This window comes from Lontra canadensis, unplaced genomic scaffold (assembly GCF_010015895.1).
Source record: "Lontra canadensis isolate GAN:19392208 unplaced genomic scaffold, GSC_riverotter_1.0 scaffold24, whole genome shotgun sequence".
NCBI classification, from domain to species: domain Eukaryota; kingdom Metazoa; phylum Chordata; class Mammalia; order Carnivora; family Mustelidae; genus Lontra; species Lontra canadensis.
The window spans coordinates 17707336-17726545 of record NW_022631018.1 but is presented as its reverse complement, the minus strand read 5'-3'; the positions used below and the strand labels follow the sequence as shown (position 1 = coordinate 17726545).

General features: G+C 38.9%; 1 protein-coding gene across 2 annotated transcripts in view; it reads left to right on the top strand.

Annotated features, from left to right (window-relative positions):
• FMN2 (formin 2) overlaps window positions 1–19210 on the top strand; it is a 358907-nt gene that overhangs the window by 90366 nt on the left and 249331 nt on the right. For both annotated transcript variants that reach the window (XM_032862943.1, XM_032862944.1), the window contains 2 exons: window positions 1214–1269; window positions 18174–19210. The exon at window positions 18174–19210 is cut by the window's right edge and continues 492 nt beyond it. In XM_032862943.1, the coding sequence (XP_032718834.1) occupies window positions 1214–1269; window positions 18174–19210 (1093 nt within the window). The remainder of the gene's footprint in view (window positions 1–1213; window positions 1270–18173) is intronic.

Genomic DNA, 19210 nt, shown 5'->3' with positions numbered 1-19210 from the left:
CTTCCTTAAAAAGAGTGCCAGGAAGTCTGGAACGAAGCCCTAAGGAAGGGGTCAAGGTTGTGGGGTGGGGAGGGGCACAGGCTGGTATCCCACTCAGCAGAGACCCTGTGGAGGGAGCATGGCAGCAGGTTAAAGGGTAGCAAGAAGGCCCGTGTGGCCACAGCACAGTGAGCGGGTGGGGAAAGGCAGAGGTGGTCAGAGAGGTCAGGGACTGTGGACAGATGAAAGGTCAGTGGGCCCGTGCAGACACGGTGCTTTCATCTCAGTGAAATGGAAATTTCCAATGTCTTTTAACAACATGTTATGAAATTTAAACGATGGGCACCTTTTCTCTTTCTATAGCATTGTCACAGGTGTCAACTAAAATGCTGCGAAATCAGGAATGTCTAGATGATCCTCCAGAGCGACTGCTGTTTCTGGTCAAGGGTCTGGTCTACATGCCATTGGGGGTGGGGAGCAATGGCTCCAGCTTCCCCCCCCCCAGTTGCTTATGTTATGTGCCTCTGATTTCTCTGCTGTAAAATGTGAACACTGGACACGAGAAATGGTGTTCAGACTGTGGTCCGTGGAGCGCCAGGGATTTCTGAAGGCCCCTCTGTTTTTATTTTTTGTTTTTAAATTTTCACACAAGCTTCACTTAGAAGAAATTTGTTCCTTAGCTTAAAAATGATCCTAGAATTGGTTATCCCTTAGGTTTTCCAGCATGAATTGCAGTCTCCTAGGCTCTCAAGTGATGAACGAAATCCCTTCAGAGCCACTTATTACTAAAGCCTCTTGGTAGAGAAGTTAGAAGGTAATTTGTCAGTAGGTAGGTAAGGTAATCGAATTCTGTCTTTCAAGATTGGTGAGTTGGCTTCTGTCGCTTACAGACTTTAGTTAAGTGAATAATACAATAAGTGGACGTTTCAATAGGTACTTCCTGGAACAAAATAAAAGCTGGCAATTGAGAACAATAATTATGGTTGATGTGTCAAGAAGGACATGAGGCTATTCTAATTTTAAAAATAATGACGTGAGTGTTAGTCGTATATGTGATATACATACTGAAAAGTAGTCGTGTCCTCGTAATATAGAAGTATAATTGGAAGATTAATTGGATGTTTTGGGTACTTCTGGTTAAAGATATGTTTTAGTTAGTTTTGTTTTCTGATTGACGAAATGGGGGAAATTTTCTCCTTCAAGATACTGACTGTCTTCTTCTTTTCCAAACCAGAATCTCAGTCTGCTGTTTTGGAAACTCCAAAAAAAAGTTCAGATGCTGTTGAGCGGGTAAGAAGAGCTTATTAGGATGTCGAATCCTACTCTTTCTTTCTTACTTTTTCTCTTACTTGTCTTAAAATGGTGACAGACTCGGATTTATTTTTTCATCTGCCAGCTAGCTTAGGCCACCCTTATTTCTCTAAGTCTTCAGGGGAATCCAGCCGGGTAGAAGGGGATGTTTTCTTCCATTCAGGCTTGCAAAGAAAATCAGCCTTGAAATGGAACTGAGTACAGGCTTTTTAGAAGCTGCGTCGTTCTCAGTCTAGCCAAAGAGTTGAGCCTGACGGCAGCTGGGCTCTGGCAGGAGACAGTGGCCATTCCAGATACTACGTGGAGATGTGCCTAACTTAGCTAATAGTCACATGGATACGAATTAAAAAAAAAAATGCCAGAGCTTTTCTAAAATCAGATCATATTATTAAGTTGCTTTGGTGGATGAAACATTAGTGTCTGTTTAATTTCCACAGAAACCTTTTTTTTGGTTACTAAAAAAGCTAAATTGTCTTTTTTTTCTTATGTGAAAATACTATTAAAGAAAAAAAAAGACTACAAGAAAAGAAAAACTTATATGGAATAGTAAGTGTGGATAGCAGTTGTTCTTGGATACAAAACCATTTTTAAAAAAAATGTATTACTACTTTCTCCCAACTAATCTTTCAAAAATAACTTAGTACTAGAAATTATCAGTAAGAAGAGTCTCTCCTCCAGCGCGGTTTAGTCCAAGAGAAGACTCTCGTCGTGTTCTAGACCGAGCTCTGTTTCTGGATAGTGTGTAACAACATACTAAGCTCTCTGGGACATAGTATTTTTCTCTGTAAAATTAAAGAATCTGATCGTTTTTGAGAACGTTTCCAAGTTAAAAAATAGCTTCCCTTTTAGAAAGCCCCAGTCCTGCCTTGTTCATGAAAAGTTGTGCTCCCCCTGGAGGAAAAGTGAGGATATAACATTGGTCAAGAGCTTTATTTTTTAAAGCTTAACTCATACTTTAAAAAAATACAGCTATAAAGTTATTACGATATTACTGACACCTATACTATACTTTTCATTACTATGGCTTATTTATTTTATTACTGAGAGTTTGTACCTCTTAATCCCCTTCACCTATCTTACTTATCTGAAACTATTATGTCAACTATACTTCATTAAAAAAAAATATAATAATAATTGGGGCATCTGGGTGTCTCAGTCGGTTAAGCATCTGACTCTTGGCTTCAGCTCAAGTCGTGATCTCAGTGTCCTGAGACTGAGGTGAGGCGTGGAGGCTGCTTAAGACTCTCTCCCTCCCTCTGTACCCTCCTACCCTGGGTGCACTCTCTCTCTCTAAATTATAATAATAATAATCATCATTATTATTATTATTATTATTCAGAAATGTAGCTACATTGGCCATTATTTTAAGATTAAAGACACTCTTAAGGGTAGTGTCATAAAACATGTTCTCCTAGCTTTTTATCAGAGAGGAGACCCACGTGAGATCAGGGTACTTGAAGATGGTTGGTGTTCTCCAATGATGGTTATTAACTGTGTAATGATGAGCTAGCAGGGATTGAGATGAAGAAAAATAAAAAGAGTAAAGTGAAATAAATTCAGAAATAATTAAGAAAATATTGCCTTCAAAATATCCTCTCATTTCACAGCCTTTTTTTTTTTTTTGGCATGACTAAGTTGTGATCTGAGATAAAATATTACATTTTTCTAAATTCTTATTTCCAGGGCATATGTAACTGAATTTTTGTTATATATGATAATGCCAAAGAAAGCCTCAACAAAGCATAATCTATATTATCAAAAATGATAAACAGGTACAACATTGCTCTATGTATTAAGATCAAGATATCTACTCATGTGTGTAAAATTATAGTGAATTTTCTATTTCTCACAAACTGTGAATCATGGTACAATATATTATAATCAGAAAACCTGATGCCCTGGGTGATTTACAAATGTTTGATGTTATAGCTTTGGAAACTCAAGGGCGAAATAGATTGATTTAAATTTCACATCTTCTTTCCTTGTTGCCAGTGAACTTTCTAGAAGCTAGAAAACACAATTGAGAGGAACTGATATCTGGAAGCAATTGAGGTTAAGTCCTCAACAATGACATCGATTACTTTCTTTGTTATAAGTTTACTTATGGATTGGTTCTTTTCTTAGATATACATAGGTTTCATAAGTACTTAAAGTAACTGGCCATCAAAGAGATATAGGAAACTAGAATTAATTGCCAATCTACTGTGTACATAACTCTTTTACTGTATTATCTTATGCAATTCTTAACAATAGTCCTTTAAAGTAACTCTTATAATTCATATTTAGCTGATACAGAAAAAGATGTTTATAGTTATTCACCTACTTAGAGTCACAAAATTAAGGAAGGGTTAAGAGCCAGGATTTGAATATAAGTCTCTGATTTTATACCTCATGTTCGCTACACTATGATTAAAAAATTACACTTTTACATGAGCATTTGCCCTATGGCTATTGCCAAAATCATTAGATTTGTAGACGAGAAGTTTATTTTAAAAGTTATTCTATTACATTTCAACTATATCATTTGTAGGGGTCAGATGTCGAGATATGTTTCAGAGGCACATAGCCTCATTAGTTTGCCGATACATTTTTACATTTTTGTATAACTTTGGTATGCTCAAGTGTGCCAGTTAGGCTAATGTCAGTGTTTCACTGCTCTTAAAAAACAAACAAAAAAAGACACACACAAAAAACACCTTACAATTTTATTTTCATGTAAAGCCTCTTGCGTTTTTCTTCTTAGTCACTAGATGGCAGTTCTGTATCTCTAAAAATTACCCCTACTGGAGGTGAGGTTTTAAGCCAGTTTGTTCTATATGAATGATGAACAGAAGAGCGTTTCTGGCCCATCCCAGGCTGCCTGCGTTCTTCTGTGGTTGTAAGGCGAGATCTCCAGGACTGCTTAGTCAGAGGCAGGGAACCGGGTTGGGAAGCGCCCTCTAAGCTTTTCTTCAGATGTGAGTTCAGGCACCTGTTCTCTCAATCTGAGCACACTGGAATTTATTGAATGAGTTTTGACTTTTACTCTCTCCCCGTACTTAATAATTCTGAGAGCTCCATATCCCTAGAAAAAACACATGACTCATAAAGCCTTTTCTCAACTAAAAGGAGGGGAAGGCTGTGGCGTTGCCCGGAGAGAGTCTGATGCTTAAAGCAAACACAGCTGGCATTCAAGCAGAAAGAAAGAACTGTAGCTTTCTCCTGGAGGGCTTTTACTGATGGCCCTATGGAATTAGAAGGCTTTCAGATAAAACTACCTTATTTAGGACCTCATCTATTGATTATTTGTTTTCAAGTGATACGCTCTGAAAATCTGCTATGTCAAAAGGATTATTAAAAAACAAAATTGTACTAGGACTTTGAATTCTGTTTTATATTTTTTTTTTGGTATTTGAAATACTAAACTGTGAACGCTTTTATATTCTACAGTATATAATTATGTCTAAGAGTGTTTGTTCCTATATTAAAGATTAGGATATGAGAACAAAACTGGCTACTGCCACATTTTTAACTTACTTTTTGCTTTTGAAATTATCATTGACCCTTGAACTACATGGGTTTGAACTGTGCAGGTTCCTCCAGATGTGGATTTTGTTCCCATAAATATAGTACTAGAAATGTATTTTCCTTATGATTTTTCCTAATAATATTTTCTTTTCTTCCAGCTTAGTTTATTCTAAGAATGTAGTACATAACGCATATGATATACAAAATGTGTGCTCATCAGCTGTTTAAGTTATGGCTAAGGCTTCTACTCTATAGGTAGTTAAGTTTAGGGGGAGTCAAAAGTAATACATGGATATTTGACTGTGTGCTTCTAACTCCCATGCTGATGAGGGGTTAACTGTACATATACAATTGTGTTTTGAAGCATTTTTCCTAAAATAACTCACACCTTTCTAATGTAAATGGACTAGATGAAAGATAAAGAATAAATAAATAAAATTTGCTCTTTAGAAATTCAAGCTTTGGGTAAGAATTGATATCAGGTGGTTGAAAGTTGAGTCTCTCTGCACATTATGGTTTTTATTAATTGTGAAGAGCCATGTCTATTACAAAGTATTACTTTATTACAAAGTTTACTACAAGTATTACTATTACAATAGTAATTTCTTTTCTTTAATAAAAAGAATAAAATAAAAAGAAATTAAACAGTATCAGTGCTCTTACCCCATATGTTGTATTGTTTATATGCAGATAATTTCTCAAAGGTCAGCAAAATGCTTATGACTTGAGATAACCAGCAAAATCCTATCTCAGTCCAATTTTAACCTCCTTCGAAATTGGCTTACACACTTTTCTCTTAGGATCCTGCTCTGATCACCTCCTGGGTCCCCCTTGATGCCTAATTTGATTGCAAACTTATTTGAGGAATTAAATATTCTTTCCCACTGGTTCTACTTACAGTGTCTGTTATAGTGCTCTTCATGAAATAACCATTCAGTACAATTTATTATTCGTTTCAGAAACATCTTCAGTTGGGGACAAATCAAGGAAACAGATGGGAGGTGGCCTAGTTGATGGTGATTGAGGGATTACTCACATGTGTCTTGGTATCGGAAAGTTTCGAGAATAAAAGAATTATCAGTCAGATCAAAAGAAAGGTGTGGGGGTGAATTAATTCTGAAAGGATAATGATGAAGACTTATAAAAACAAGAAGCCACTTTTTTGTTGGAACATATCACACATATCAAAAGGTTGGAAAAAACTGTTTAATGTGAGTTCCTTCTAAACTAAGGCAAAAAGCAATATGAGTTTCCATGGTTATTAAAAACCTATAAAATGATGATTTACAAGACAAGTAAACAACTAAAATATAAACCAGGGTAAGAAAAATAGGGGTTAAATGACAGCAGGAGACAGATGGCTGAGGGGAGAGAACATGAGTCAGTCTGGTCATCCTTGAAGTTTACCTCAGACTGGTCATTCTTAGATGTTTCACAAACACTTTGACCCAGTGAGTCGGGGGCGTGGGGCAGGGTGAGAGGTGGTTGGGAAGGGTAGAGATGCAGATACAGTACACTCTGGTGAAGGTGCTGACATTGAAAATGGGTAACATCTGGGCAAGGTATTTACCAGAATATGTTCAGGGGAAAATTTTTTTTTTTTCTGGAAAATATATTTTCATTTTATGGAAATCCCCATCTAGCTCAGAGAAAAATATAGACATTTTAACTCCAGAAGTAAAGAGAAAAACTGTTCTGTTAATTTTAAGAATGAAAAGAAGTTAGCATCTGGAGAACAGTTAAAATTTGAGATGAGAATGTGAGGAAAGAATTACGCTTTGTTTTCTCTTACTAGGGCTGGGAGGTGGAATGATTATAGCTTTGCTCTGTTGAGTGTTAAGATGGTGTAAACCTCATTTGTGCCAGACGGCGTTGTTGATGTCCTGTAGAGAATGACAAACAGCTCGAGCAACTAGAAGAGCTGAGCCGATAAAAGTTCTTAACGTACAAAGGGGCTTATCCTTTATTGGACATCTGTTGAAGTGCTGTGTTCAAGGTGTTTGTGGCAGGTACTGAGGGAAATACACATGGTTATGAGGTCCCAGGTGCCTCCATATACAGGACATGATTTGTTAGATGTCACATGATTCTGCTGAGGCATTTAGTATAATATTGTTTTGCAGAACTTAAGGGGAAAAAGAGGAATATTGTTGAGTTGTAATTAAGGACAACTTCTAAGAAAGGGTGCAGCTTGGATCAGGACTTCAGAGTGATCATTTTTGGACAGGTGGAGGGAAGGAGACTGAGACTTTCAGATGAGAAAAGAGAAAAAAGGCACAAGAGTGAAAGTGAATGTGGCATTTTGGCTGGGGGGGTTTGGGGAAGGACAGGGCAGGCACAGTCATCCAGGTGACCCGGTGATGTTAAGAAATGGCCCAGTTTATTCCTCTGGCAACCGGGCTGCTTTCCCTCTCCCGGGCCTCTCCCCAGGGCCGGTCTTATCTGGATCGCTGGGATAGTCCCCAGGAAGGCTCTGTATTTCCTCTCTTAATCCCCTCTAATCTTTCCTCCACAGTGCCTTGAGTCATCTTTCTAAAAATCCAGATTTACTTATGTCTGATATCTGCTAAGGCTCATTTAATGACTGTTCCTAGCATTTGAGAAAGAAAACTCAGACTCCTGAGTTTGACATGGAGGCTTTTCCTTGCCATCCTCCGTCTTCAGCCTTCCCACCCACCATTTCCCACATTTGGTTTGTTTCAGCCTTGAAAAAATGCCCCGGTTTTCTGAAAAACAACCTAAGATTGGGATCCTTCATATCTCTCTTTTTGTATGTTTCTTTCATACTCCTCCCCTTACCCCCTTTAAAATCTAGTTAATTCCTGTTTATTAATCTAAATTCATGTTAAATTTTACTTCCATTTAGACACTTTCCCTAAGACTTCAATCTGGAGAGTCCTTTTGGCATCCCTACCCTGGGACCCCTATACTTACTTACTTTCCCATAACGGTTGCATTTTGCATGTCTCATAGACATGAGCTCCTTATAACCGAGACTGTCCTTATTTTCTTTGTCCTTTCTGTATCGAACAGAGTACCTGACATGTTTTAGGAGCTCAGGAAATATCTGCTGAATGGCTAATTAGTAGGAGACCACACTGATTAGAGCAGAGGGTGCTTCCTGGGGAGTGGTAGAAAATTTGCCTCTATTCATACATGGTGATTGAGGATGTGGGCTTTGGACCAGTTTCCCTGGGCATAAATACCACGTATTCTTTTAACTGGCAAATCTGAGCATAGTATCTTACCCTCTATGCCTTAGTTCTCTCATCTATAAAGTTTTATCATAAGGCGTTTCATGAGATTTAAATGCCTTAATTTAAGTGCATAGATTTAAGTGCATTAATTTATGTGTTCCTGGCACATAGTAGGCTCTCAAAATGTTAGCTGTCACTAGTATTGTTGTTATATCTGGTTTGGAAAGTCGCTTTCATAGTTTAGTTGATCCTCATTATTCATAGATGCTGTATTTGCAGAATACATAGCCGTGGTATTTGTGGCCGGCGATCAGTCCTCACAGGCCTTCACGTTCGTCTGGAGACATGAGCAAAGTGGGAAGCGACTTGAGTTGCCCTACGTGCCGTCTGCCGGCCAAGGGGGAACGAGGTGACACTCTGCCTTCTCGTTTCAGCTCATACTATGAACAGATACCTTCTTGCAATCCATGTGGTGCCATATTCCTTGCCTCTCTGTGCTTCCAGTTGGTCTCACTGTCGACAGGGCCCCGTGGGCGTGGTGCAGCGGGGGTGGCTGGCGCTCCCTCCAGCTGGAGAGCGTGACCACGCACCTGTTAGTTACGCTTCATTCAGACGGGAGGTACAGTGCTCTTGTGTGAGTACAAAGGCAAGAAAACCCACAATATATATTATGAGAGGTGACTTTAAACAGAAACGTAGAGAAAACAAGGCTATGTATCTATCAGTTGACGAAAATGTCGTGGCCAAAGGCTCGTAGGAACCGAACTCTGCATTTTCCTTAGGATCTCTGGCTGAGCGTTCACTAATTAATTATTCACTCTACAGAGTGTAACAACTGTGAATAATGATCTTTGACTGTATCGATGTAACCCTCACAGTAGTAGGGCAGGGTAGGTAATAGGATATCTACTCTTTATAAGCTATGAAAACCTTATGAATCAAGTAGGGGATTTAAAATGTCTTATGTTTAGCATATGAGCATAAGAACCATAAGTTTTTGAGCAAGAAAGCACATGAGTTGGTATTTTAAGGTACAATTACCTGGCGCGAGAATGTAGAATTAATGGGAGGAGGGAAAGGAGAGCCAGGAAGGAGGACCAGGTATTAAACTCTCCATGTATCCCTTCGGTCAGGTAAGGAGAACCTGAGCTAATGTGCCGATCTGCTGAAAGGGAAGGCAGCAGCCTGGGGTTGGAATAATAGTTAGCCAAAGGTAGCCATAACTAGGGTAGGCATGGACTGTAGTTCTCAAAGTGTGGTCCTTGGACCAGCAACATTAGCATTCCTCGGGAACTGGTTAGAAAAGAAAATCCCCAGGCCCTGCTCCAGACCTACAGAACTGGAAACTCTGAGGGTCGGAACTAGCAATTTGTGTCTTCAAAAGTCCTCCTTGTGATTCTGGTACACATTATGAGTGCAGAGGATTTGAAAAAGTGATGGAAGGATGTTAGTACGCCTAGGCAAACTTGCAAGGCAGGGAGCTAATATTTCTTTGGAAATAAATGCATTATACATTTAAGGAAAATGTAGTGTAATCAAAAAGCGATGATAGCTAAGCCATCACAGTTTGGAAGTGAAGTATTGATGGGACAGGAAAACTAGGAAATAATCATATAGAGATGAAGACTAAACACATAAAAATTGATGTCCTCTCCCAACGTACATAGAGAGGATAGTAGGCTAAGGACAAAGTCTTCAGTTACTGTAGGTTCGTCTAGCGAACCTACAGTAACTATACCCCAAAGTGTACAGTAACTATACCCCAAAAAAAGTCCAAAGGAGGGAACAGAGTAAAAGAAATGGGAAGGAGAAGGTATAAAATTAGAAGAACAGGAGGGATTACTGGGACAGCAGTTGCAGGAGAACGGCAAGGTTGAAAGGCAGCTTTCTGGCTAACGTTTCTAATCCATCCCATTTGACGTCCTCCAAGCTTTGCTTTTTATGAAGTCTTTGATGTTGGAGATTATTTGGGTGTGAAGGAAGGAAAGTTTTCTTGACTGTTTCTTACTCTTTTTTTCCTGACCCCCTTTCCCAAACACATTACTTCTGCTTTGGTTTTGGGAATAATGGTGTTGACTTTCCATCGATCAGATTGTTATCAACTATAGCAATAAAGAGATGTTGAAAGGAATACAGCCAGTTATGAGTTGTAACGAATCCCTCTCCCTCACATTTGTCATCCCTGCAATGAAGGGATGGGAAGAGATTCCAGTTTGACACTATGATAATTTCACTAGATCATCTTTTCATTGTGAGGGTCCCAGAGGTGCTATCTGGGCTCTCTGTGTGTGAAGCTCTTCTTTTCCACAATATGTTCTGCTTTAAGAAGACCTAGGTAAGTTATTTTCTACTTACCGTATGTTCTGATGTTCCCTCCTTTCTTGAAATTCCTTTTCAAACTTGAAATTGTTGGTACTTTATTTTTATCCAAAATCTTTCTATTTAAAATCTGGATTTCCTTTCCTGTAGAATCATGTGTAGCTTGTCTTGGCTTATGGTAAATCTGGAATGCCCCTGGTTTGTTCAAAACCCTTATATTAGAATGGTGTTTAGAATTCAGATCATGACAAATAGAGAATTTATATGCTTCTGTGAAGAGTAGGATTTATATTTTACAGATGTCTAGAGGTATCCTAACTTGGCAGTAACATGGCCTTAGAGTTTAGCAGAACTTGCAAATCTGAATATGATAGAAAATAAATTTCATATCTCATATTAACACTTACAGAATAAATTATCACAGTGTTAACTGACCAATAGTCTTTTTATATTCCAGGCTCCGAAAATATCTTGCTTACATTATAAACATCGTAAAGTTTCAAAGACAAAGCAAATTAACTTTTCAGCAAAAGCTTTACTTGAGTATATCTTGGCTTCCTTTTTGACAGTTTTAGCCTTAATGTTACATTAATGTTTCTTTTTCTGGGAATCAGATAATCTTGTAATTCGAAAAAAATTTTGGTGAACATTTTATTTTTTCATGGAAACTTGTATTTTGTGATATGCAAGTGTTCAAACAATTTATAAAACTAACTGTCACCACCCACATATAAGATTATACAGGAATAGAAGAATTTTGGCTGATGTATTGTATATAATTGTTCAGCCAAAGTGGATGGCAGACTTTACTACTTATAATGATTTAGGGGATTGAAGTAATACTTTAAAATACAAATAATCTCAACATTGGTAATATATAAGGTATATTAGATACTGTTTTGAAAAACTAAAATTAGATTACTGCTTCCGTTTATAGGTCTATACCCATTATTTGGATTGTGCGCAAAATTATAAAGATTACTTTTTTCCTACTCTCCTTTTAAAAATTTTGTTTATTTTAACTTTTAATAGTGAGAACCATTAGTGTTGGGTAAACGGTCGCGCAATTACTGGAAATGCTGTCTTTTTAAAAAAAAAGTGCAGAAGTCTAGAGATAATAGAAAGTACGTTTTAGCACTGTCAAATCCTTTGAGGATCTGATAGGCCTGTATCTAGTTATACCTGTGAGGAGAAGATTAAGTACCAGGCACAGGACACAAGGAACAGGCCCTCAACTTGACGGCTTTCCATGGACCACAGAGCGCCTGACAGGCTCTTGAGATTAAATCTGAGTTTGTGGGTGGGCCCTGAGAGGACTTTTGTTCAAATGGCCAGAAAATAGACAGTATTTTTTTCTTGATAATGACCATTATTTACCATGGGAATTTCTTTAATAATCTTTGAAAAAAATGGAAAACTATAACCCAAATAGAAACCAACCCTTCACTGCTTATAGGCAACACAGCCTTCGCCAAATAGCTCTAGAGAGTGTCTCAGGGGATGGAATTGGTGGTACCCTGGGAGCAGCCAGCCCTGCGTGAAAGCCCCGGATAAGGAAGGTCAGATAAGATTCTTTGAAGACTCTCCGCTGAATTCAAAACCAAAAATCTTACGTACATTTGGCTACTCTGTAAGAATAGATGGCTGACCTTATTTTATGGCTTAATCAGTGAAAGCCTGAGGTGAGCTTAACTGCTGTTTCCTGCAATGGAAAAGGAGGGCGGTAACACTGACTTGGGCTGGGATTTTGAAGGTAGAGATAGGGTCATAGAGGGGAATCAGGATTTCAGCAAATTGGTGTTTTGTTCTGTCTACATTGGGGTTAATGTGAGAAGCAGGTAGTCTCTCACTCCAACTTTTTCCCATGTCCTTTAACTATAATAATTATCTCTTCAAAACAGTTCCCTCCACAAATGTCAGCCTTCCGTCTTTGCCGGCTGTTGACTCTCTGTGAAGTTGTCGACTTCACCACCTTCCTGGCAGCTCACGGCTCTCTCTGCCATATCCACTGCAAAGTCAGTTTTGAAGTTTTGTTCTTCTGTTTCCTCTGTCCCTTCCCTGTTCTGGTTCTTGCTGTACTTTACATTTGAAAACCTGTTGGGACGCCTTGGTGGCTCAGTTGGTTAAGCAGCTGCCTTCGGCTCAGGTCATGATCCCAGCATCCTGGGATCGAGTCCCACATTGGGCTCCTTGCTCAGCGGGGAGCCTGCTTCTCCCTCTGCCTCTGCCTGCCACTCTGTCTGCCTGTGCTCACTCTCTCTGACAAATAACTAAATAAAATCTTAAAAAAAAAAAAAAAAAGAAAACCTGTGAAGGTAGGGAGTGTGTCACTCCCTTATTTTCTCATCTTTTTCTTATCTGAGTGCCCTCAGTGATCACTTTATTTAAAAAATAAGTTTAAAAAAAAGAAAGAAAAAAAGTAAGATATGTAATAGAACAATATACTCTAATAAATTGACCACTTGTAAAATTAGGTCCAACCCCAGATCTATCCCCCCTTAACCTGGGCCATCTGTTACTATCTACCATGCTTTAGTTGTGGCAGTGTCCGTTCATGTCACTGTTCGTGGATGTTTTAACCACATGATGCAAATAGAGTGGAAGGTGAGATGAAGGTGTAGAATTTCCTGAAGTCAGGGAAGGTGGTTCACATGAAAAGTGATGGATCAGTGAGTACCTGATGGAGTTAGTTGATTTGGTAAAGACGATCACCGACGTACCTATGTTTGAAGAGATAAGTTTGCATATCAGAGGATTGTCAGAGGTCACTGGGGAAAAGGATGAATTTCTGCAATGCTATAAAAAAATGACCATCTTTTCATGAAAGATGTCATATATTGTGATATTATATACATTTGCCAGGAAGTTTGTGCTGTAAAAAATTAACACTTAAATCATCTTAATTCTAACAATTTGTTCATGCTTACTATTAGGAGAAAAAATAAGGATATAATTGCTTTATTTATTTATTTATTTATTTATTTAAGGAAGATAGGGTCTTTTTTTCCTACCACTAAAAAAACCTGCTTTTTTTTGCATTTATTTTATGCTGAATTTAATTATAGGCTGTAAGTTTTTGTTTCCTTATTTTCTTCTGGGATATCTTTTTTCTGCCCCCCCGCCCCCCCCCCCCGTGCAATTTACTCTTCTTTTAGAAACAACTTTTTATTTTTCAGTAAAGGTCATCTCAGTGTGGCAGTGGGAGCTCATGTATAGGTTACTCTGTGAGCTCCACAAATCTGGCCGTATGTGTCTGGGGACTTTTGTTTACGTGGATGTGCTCTGTGAACAGATAATCTACATCTAAACCCTTAAGTTCGGCATTACTGTCTGCATTTTTAATCATGTGCAGCAAAAATTCAGCCTTCTTTTTTGGGTCACTGACCCTGTGTCCAGTTCTACTCTTTGGCCGGGGCACACTTACTTGTTGTACCATTGTAAGTATGGAATGACACCCATTGCTTCTGTAAAGTGACATCTTCCAGATACTTAGTGGCTTTTCCCATATGTATACCCTGGGTGGTTTCAATAATGTTCTTAAAGTGAACAAGAAAATTTGAACTTCTTGATTTGCATGATGTTGTAGGATCTTCTGGGTCAAGTGAGTAGTGTAACCATTTTTAGAGATCACCTCAAGGTGCTTACAGGAGGAATCTTGTCCCTCCATATTCTATTCTGGAAAAAAAATTATATATATATATATATATATATATATATATATATATATATATATGTATGTGTATATATATATATATATATATATATATATATATATATATATAAATAATTTATTTATTTATCCTCTCCCCCGCCCGAGTTCATATCTGCAAATTTTCCTGCTCACTAACATGTATTTGTAACTCCAAAATCAATACTGCAGTTCCTTTCATGGTCATTCCCAGACACCCACAGAGGAGCAAAACACTTGAGTCGTTTGACACATACGCTCCCAGTGGAGATGAAGTGAGGTGACACTCTGCCTACTTATTTCAATTCTCATCTTATAACCGAGGGTCCTTTTCATAGTCTTGTTTAGTGCCATGTTGTTTGCATTTTTGTGCTTTTTGTTGGCAGTTTTGCTGTTGAAAATGGCTCCCAAGAGGCTGTGTGGACATGCTGTCTATGCAACAGCATACTAGATATATTAAACAGGGTTTACAACATAAAGTTGACTTTTTCATGAAAAGGTTAGAAAGTTTGAAAGCAGGGCACGTGTGTGGCTTAGTCATTAAGCGTCTGCCTTCGGGTCAGGTCATGATCCCATGGTCCTGGGATCGAGCCCCTACATCAGGCTCCCTGCTTAGGCGGAAGCCTGCTTCTCTCTCTCCCACTCCCCCTGCTTGTATTCCTTCTCTCGCTGTCTCTCTCTCTCTGTCAAATAGATAAATAAAATCTTAAAAAAAAAAAAAAAGTTTGAAAGATCCACTTCTAGGCTGAAACTTTTCAGAGGGATCCTATACAACTGGTATACCAGGGAAGCTAAAGCCGTTGAGGCTACCGTTGGAAACTGGAGAGCGGACAGTGGAATGTTGTTCCAGAGCAGCTTTCACTGGCAGGTCTTGATCGCTAGCAGAACATTTAGGGACACTGGAGCATGGCTCCTCTCTCATTCCACTGTCTAAATCTCAGTGCACCTGCATCTAATTGGAGGAATGTAATTGCAAGGAGGCCTGTAAATGTAGTTTCTCTTCTGCACATAGAAGGAGAGGGAGCTGGAGATTGGGAAAGTCAATCCACAGTAACTGCCAAATTGTCTTGATTCCATTTAAAAAGTCTTTTTCTGGTATATCATGTTTAATGGGATTTTTTTAAACCTTTTTCCTGTTGGCTGTATAAGTAATTAGAAAGGCTGAAAATCTCAGGAATCTTTCCAGTCACTGGTACTATGACCTTCTATGATCATTGGCTTTGAGTGCTATGTTGGACTAGTTGGCTTGTAAATGTGGGAGCATAAATCCATGTAGAAAGAAATGTAGACATTGCTATTGTGTTAGGGTGTTATGATTTAGGATTAATTCCTCCTCTTCTTTTCCTTCTCCTTCATGTCCTTTTGTATTGCTTTCATTATATTCCTTCCCCAGATTAGGGAAATTTTCAGCTATGATTTCCTCAAGTAAATTTTCTGCTTCCTCTTTTCTCTCATCTTCTGGGACTTCTATGATACGAATGTCATTACATTTGATGGGGTCACTGAGTTCTCTACATCTGTTCTTGTGTTCCATAATTCTTCTTTTTCTTTTCTTCAGCTTCATTATTTTCCATTATTTTGTCTTCTATATCACTTATTCATTCCTTTGCTTATTCTATCCTTGGGTTCATTACATTCAGTCTGTTTGGAATATCAGTTATTTCATTTTTCATTTCTGACTGATTGTTTTTTAACTCATCTCTATGGTAAATGTTTCCCTGAAGTCTTCCATGCTTTTCTCAAGCCCAGTGAATATCATTATGATTGTTGTTTAAAGTCTCCATTAAGTATATTACTTCTATCTGTTTCAGTTAGATCTCTAGCCATGACCTTATCTTGTTGTTTCATTTGGGATGAATTCCTCCATTTTGGCATATTGTCTAAGTTTCTCTGTCTTCTTCTCCTCTGTGTTAGGAAAACCTATATGTTTCCTGTTCCTGAGAGTAATGACCTTATGAAGGAGAGGTCATATAGTGCTTTCATTATATTCAAATCTATGATGAAAAAGAGCTGGCCTCAGTAATTTAAGAAATGAGTTTAGAAAATTGTTCCAGAATTTACCTCTTGTGTGCCTTTCATCACCTAATCTTTTTACTTTGAAGGTTACGCCGGAGAAATGAAAATAATCTATACATTTTACTACTCTAGGGTAAGGAAGAAGTACTGAATAATTATATGTTGTATTGGGATTAATTTGGGAGCAGTCTTTTGGCTTCTGGTTTGTTTTATAATTACTAGCATCTTATTTGGAGAGGGGAGTGAAGTACAGTAGTCAAAGATACTGTTCATTACAGGTTTGGTTTTTTTTTTTTTTTTTTTACCATGGACTATTTAGAAAATATACTATGCTTTGTAATACTTTAGTCTTTTGTGTAGACATTGATGACAAATAACAAAAAAGTATCTAAATACATATATGAATATCTATTTTACAAGTAAATACCAAGTGCCTTTCAAATTTTTGACCAACTGTTTAAAGTGAATTACATTCCTTTATTAGTTGAAAAGCAAATTAGTTTCCTTTTCACTTTTCTTCCATAGTAAGGGCCATGCAGCATTATATGACAATAGGGAAATAGAGTACCTCGTGTAAGGAGCATACCTCTGAATTTACAAGTCTCTGTACTCCTCAAAAAGCATCATAACTGATCTAAAGCAAGTTAAATGTTATAGTAAGAGAGAGAGTTTCCAGGGAAAAAGTAACAGGGGTTAGTATTAAAACTACAAAGTTTATAGATTCTTTACTCCCTATGGGAAGGATGGGGGACTAGCTCTGAAGATTTTTAACAAATACACACGTAGCACCAAAAATGCTTCATTTATAGTAAGTATTGTAAATATATTTACAGAAAGAACATTTCTGTCTTGTTCATCTGCAGTTTTTCCATTGCAGGTGGGTTATGTAGGTATTTGTTTTGGATTTAATAAAGGGGAAATAAAAATTTTATTTTTTATTTTGCGGAGAGTTTTCTTGGATCCCCTAACCTTTGGTAAGCCAGATATAAGTTTAGTTTTACACTTAACATAATTTTGGTATTATCTCTTAAATTATTCTTCCATTATTTCTTATTATTTCTTATATTCTTCCAAGAGCAGATCTGGATTGGCAGCTTTAGGCTCCTGTGTGGGGAAGGTAATAGATGTGTGTGTCTGTGGACTATGGCTCTTTCTGGAGGCCCCTATTGGGTTAATCTATGGAAAGCCCTGGGACACTCTGGAGAAATAGCTCTCAGTAGGAGAACTCTCCCACATTGTCCCTGCCTTGTATTCCAGCCTTGAATGAGGAAATCCAGGTCTGCATGACCCCAGCTAGAGTTTGTTCTCCCATCTCTTTTACCTTCTCCTATTCCTTTTTTCCTACCTTTTTTTTTTTTTTTTTTTCCCAATCCATGGCTTATTCCTCTCTTTTCATCTTGTTCATCTGTTATTCATATTTAATTTACCCTTCGGGCTTCCCCCTTTTTGGACCCCAAAGCATTCTATTTTTCTTAAAGGATTTCTGGTTGATTCTATGCCTTGGGAAAGGAAGACACCATTTAGAGGTGACCCATACATTGGCACAGTTGTTATCAGATGTCTTTATAAATTGTGCAGAGTCACAGGTATCACTTTCTGAAGTGCCTTCGGTAAAAGATTAAAATGGCAGTAAACGTGATGTAAGTGAAATGATACACGTGCATACGGATATCGAAGCTATTTCAAATAATCTTATTGGAGATTTCTTTCAGTGACTACCTTTAAAAAGTAGTGAGAACTTTTTAAAAAACTAAGGATTTAAAATGCCTTTTGGGAGTATGTTAAGAGGAAGTGTTACTGGGCAGGTATGAGAGGAGGCTGTCTTAGAAATAAATTGGTTTGTCATTCAGAATTTTTTTCTCCTGTTCTCAGTGGTCTACTAGTCTTCAGTGATACCATTGAAAGATGAGACAAACAAGGACCTTTGGACTTTATGGTAATGCGTGTAAAGCATTTTGAAGTCAAAGGGTGGAGAAGAGGGGATACATAGACATACTAATAGCATCTTTCTACAGAGGGATCTTTCTGGAAGTATTACAACAAATGTATTTGGCAAATATATATACAAACAAATATATTTGGCAAGTTTTAACATTATTTTAATATTTTTTGATCCTTATTTTCTGTTAACTACACTTAACTTTGTTGTACCTCAGGAAGTTCTTGACATGAAGTCTGAAGGACAAGCAACTGTCATTCAGCAGCTGGAACAGACCATCGAGGATCTGAGGACCAAGATAGCCGCACTGGAGAAGCAGTACCCTGCCCTGGATGTGGACGTGGCCAGCGGCCATCACGGGGCTCAAAATGGAGTGGCACCCTTAGAAGGTGTCTGTCTTGAAGTTCTCAGGTTAGGAGAAAAGGATGTACGTCATGAAAGGATTTTACAGGCAAAGTCCATCCAGACATCCCCGACGGAAGAGGGTGGGAGACCAACACTGCCTCCTGTTTACGCACTACCGGAGTGTCCTCCCTGCCCTCCAGGGCCTGAACATGGAGACTCAGCTCTGCCCTCCTCACCTTCTGGACCTCAGACAAAGTTCTGCTCAGAGATCTCTCTGATTGTGTCTCCAAGACGAATATCAGTACAGCTTGACACACATCAACCCACCTTGCCTCCACCACCTCCGTCCCTTCCCTGGTCTGACAATCAAAGACAGGCCGGGTCACAACCTTCCCATCCTTCTCTTCATACTGAGTTTGAAACCAGCCAGCAACACTCTGTTTTCTCTTCCTTTGAAAACAGCCATAGCATCCAACCCTCACCACCTCTGCCTTGTATAGAGTCTTCCGGCTCCATGCCTGGAGTGGGCATGATGCTCCCCCCCCCTCCCCCTCTCCCTGGCACAACGGGGCCTGCTCCTCCCAGTACAGCCATCCCCCCGCCTCCTCCTCTGCCTGGTACAGAAATGCTACCACCTCCTCCTCCCCCTTTGCCTGGTGTGGGAATACCTCCTCCCCCTCCTCTTCCTGTAGTGGGGATACCTCCTCCCCCTCCTTTGCCGGGTGAGGGAATACCTCCTCCCCCTCCCCTGCCAGGTGAAGGAATACCTCCTCCCCCTCCTTTTCCAGGTGAGGGAATACCTCCTCCCCCTCCTTTGCCAGGTGAGGGAATACCTCCTCCCCCTCCCCTTCCCGGAGTGGGAATACCCCCTCCCCCGCCTCTTCCCGGAGTGGGGATACCCCCTCCCCC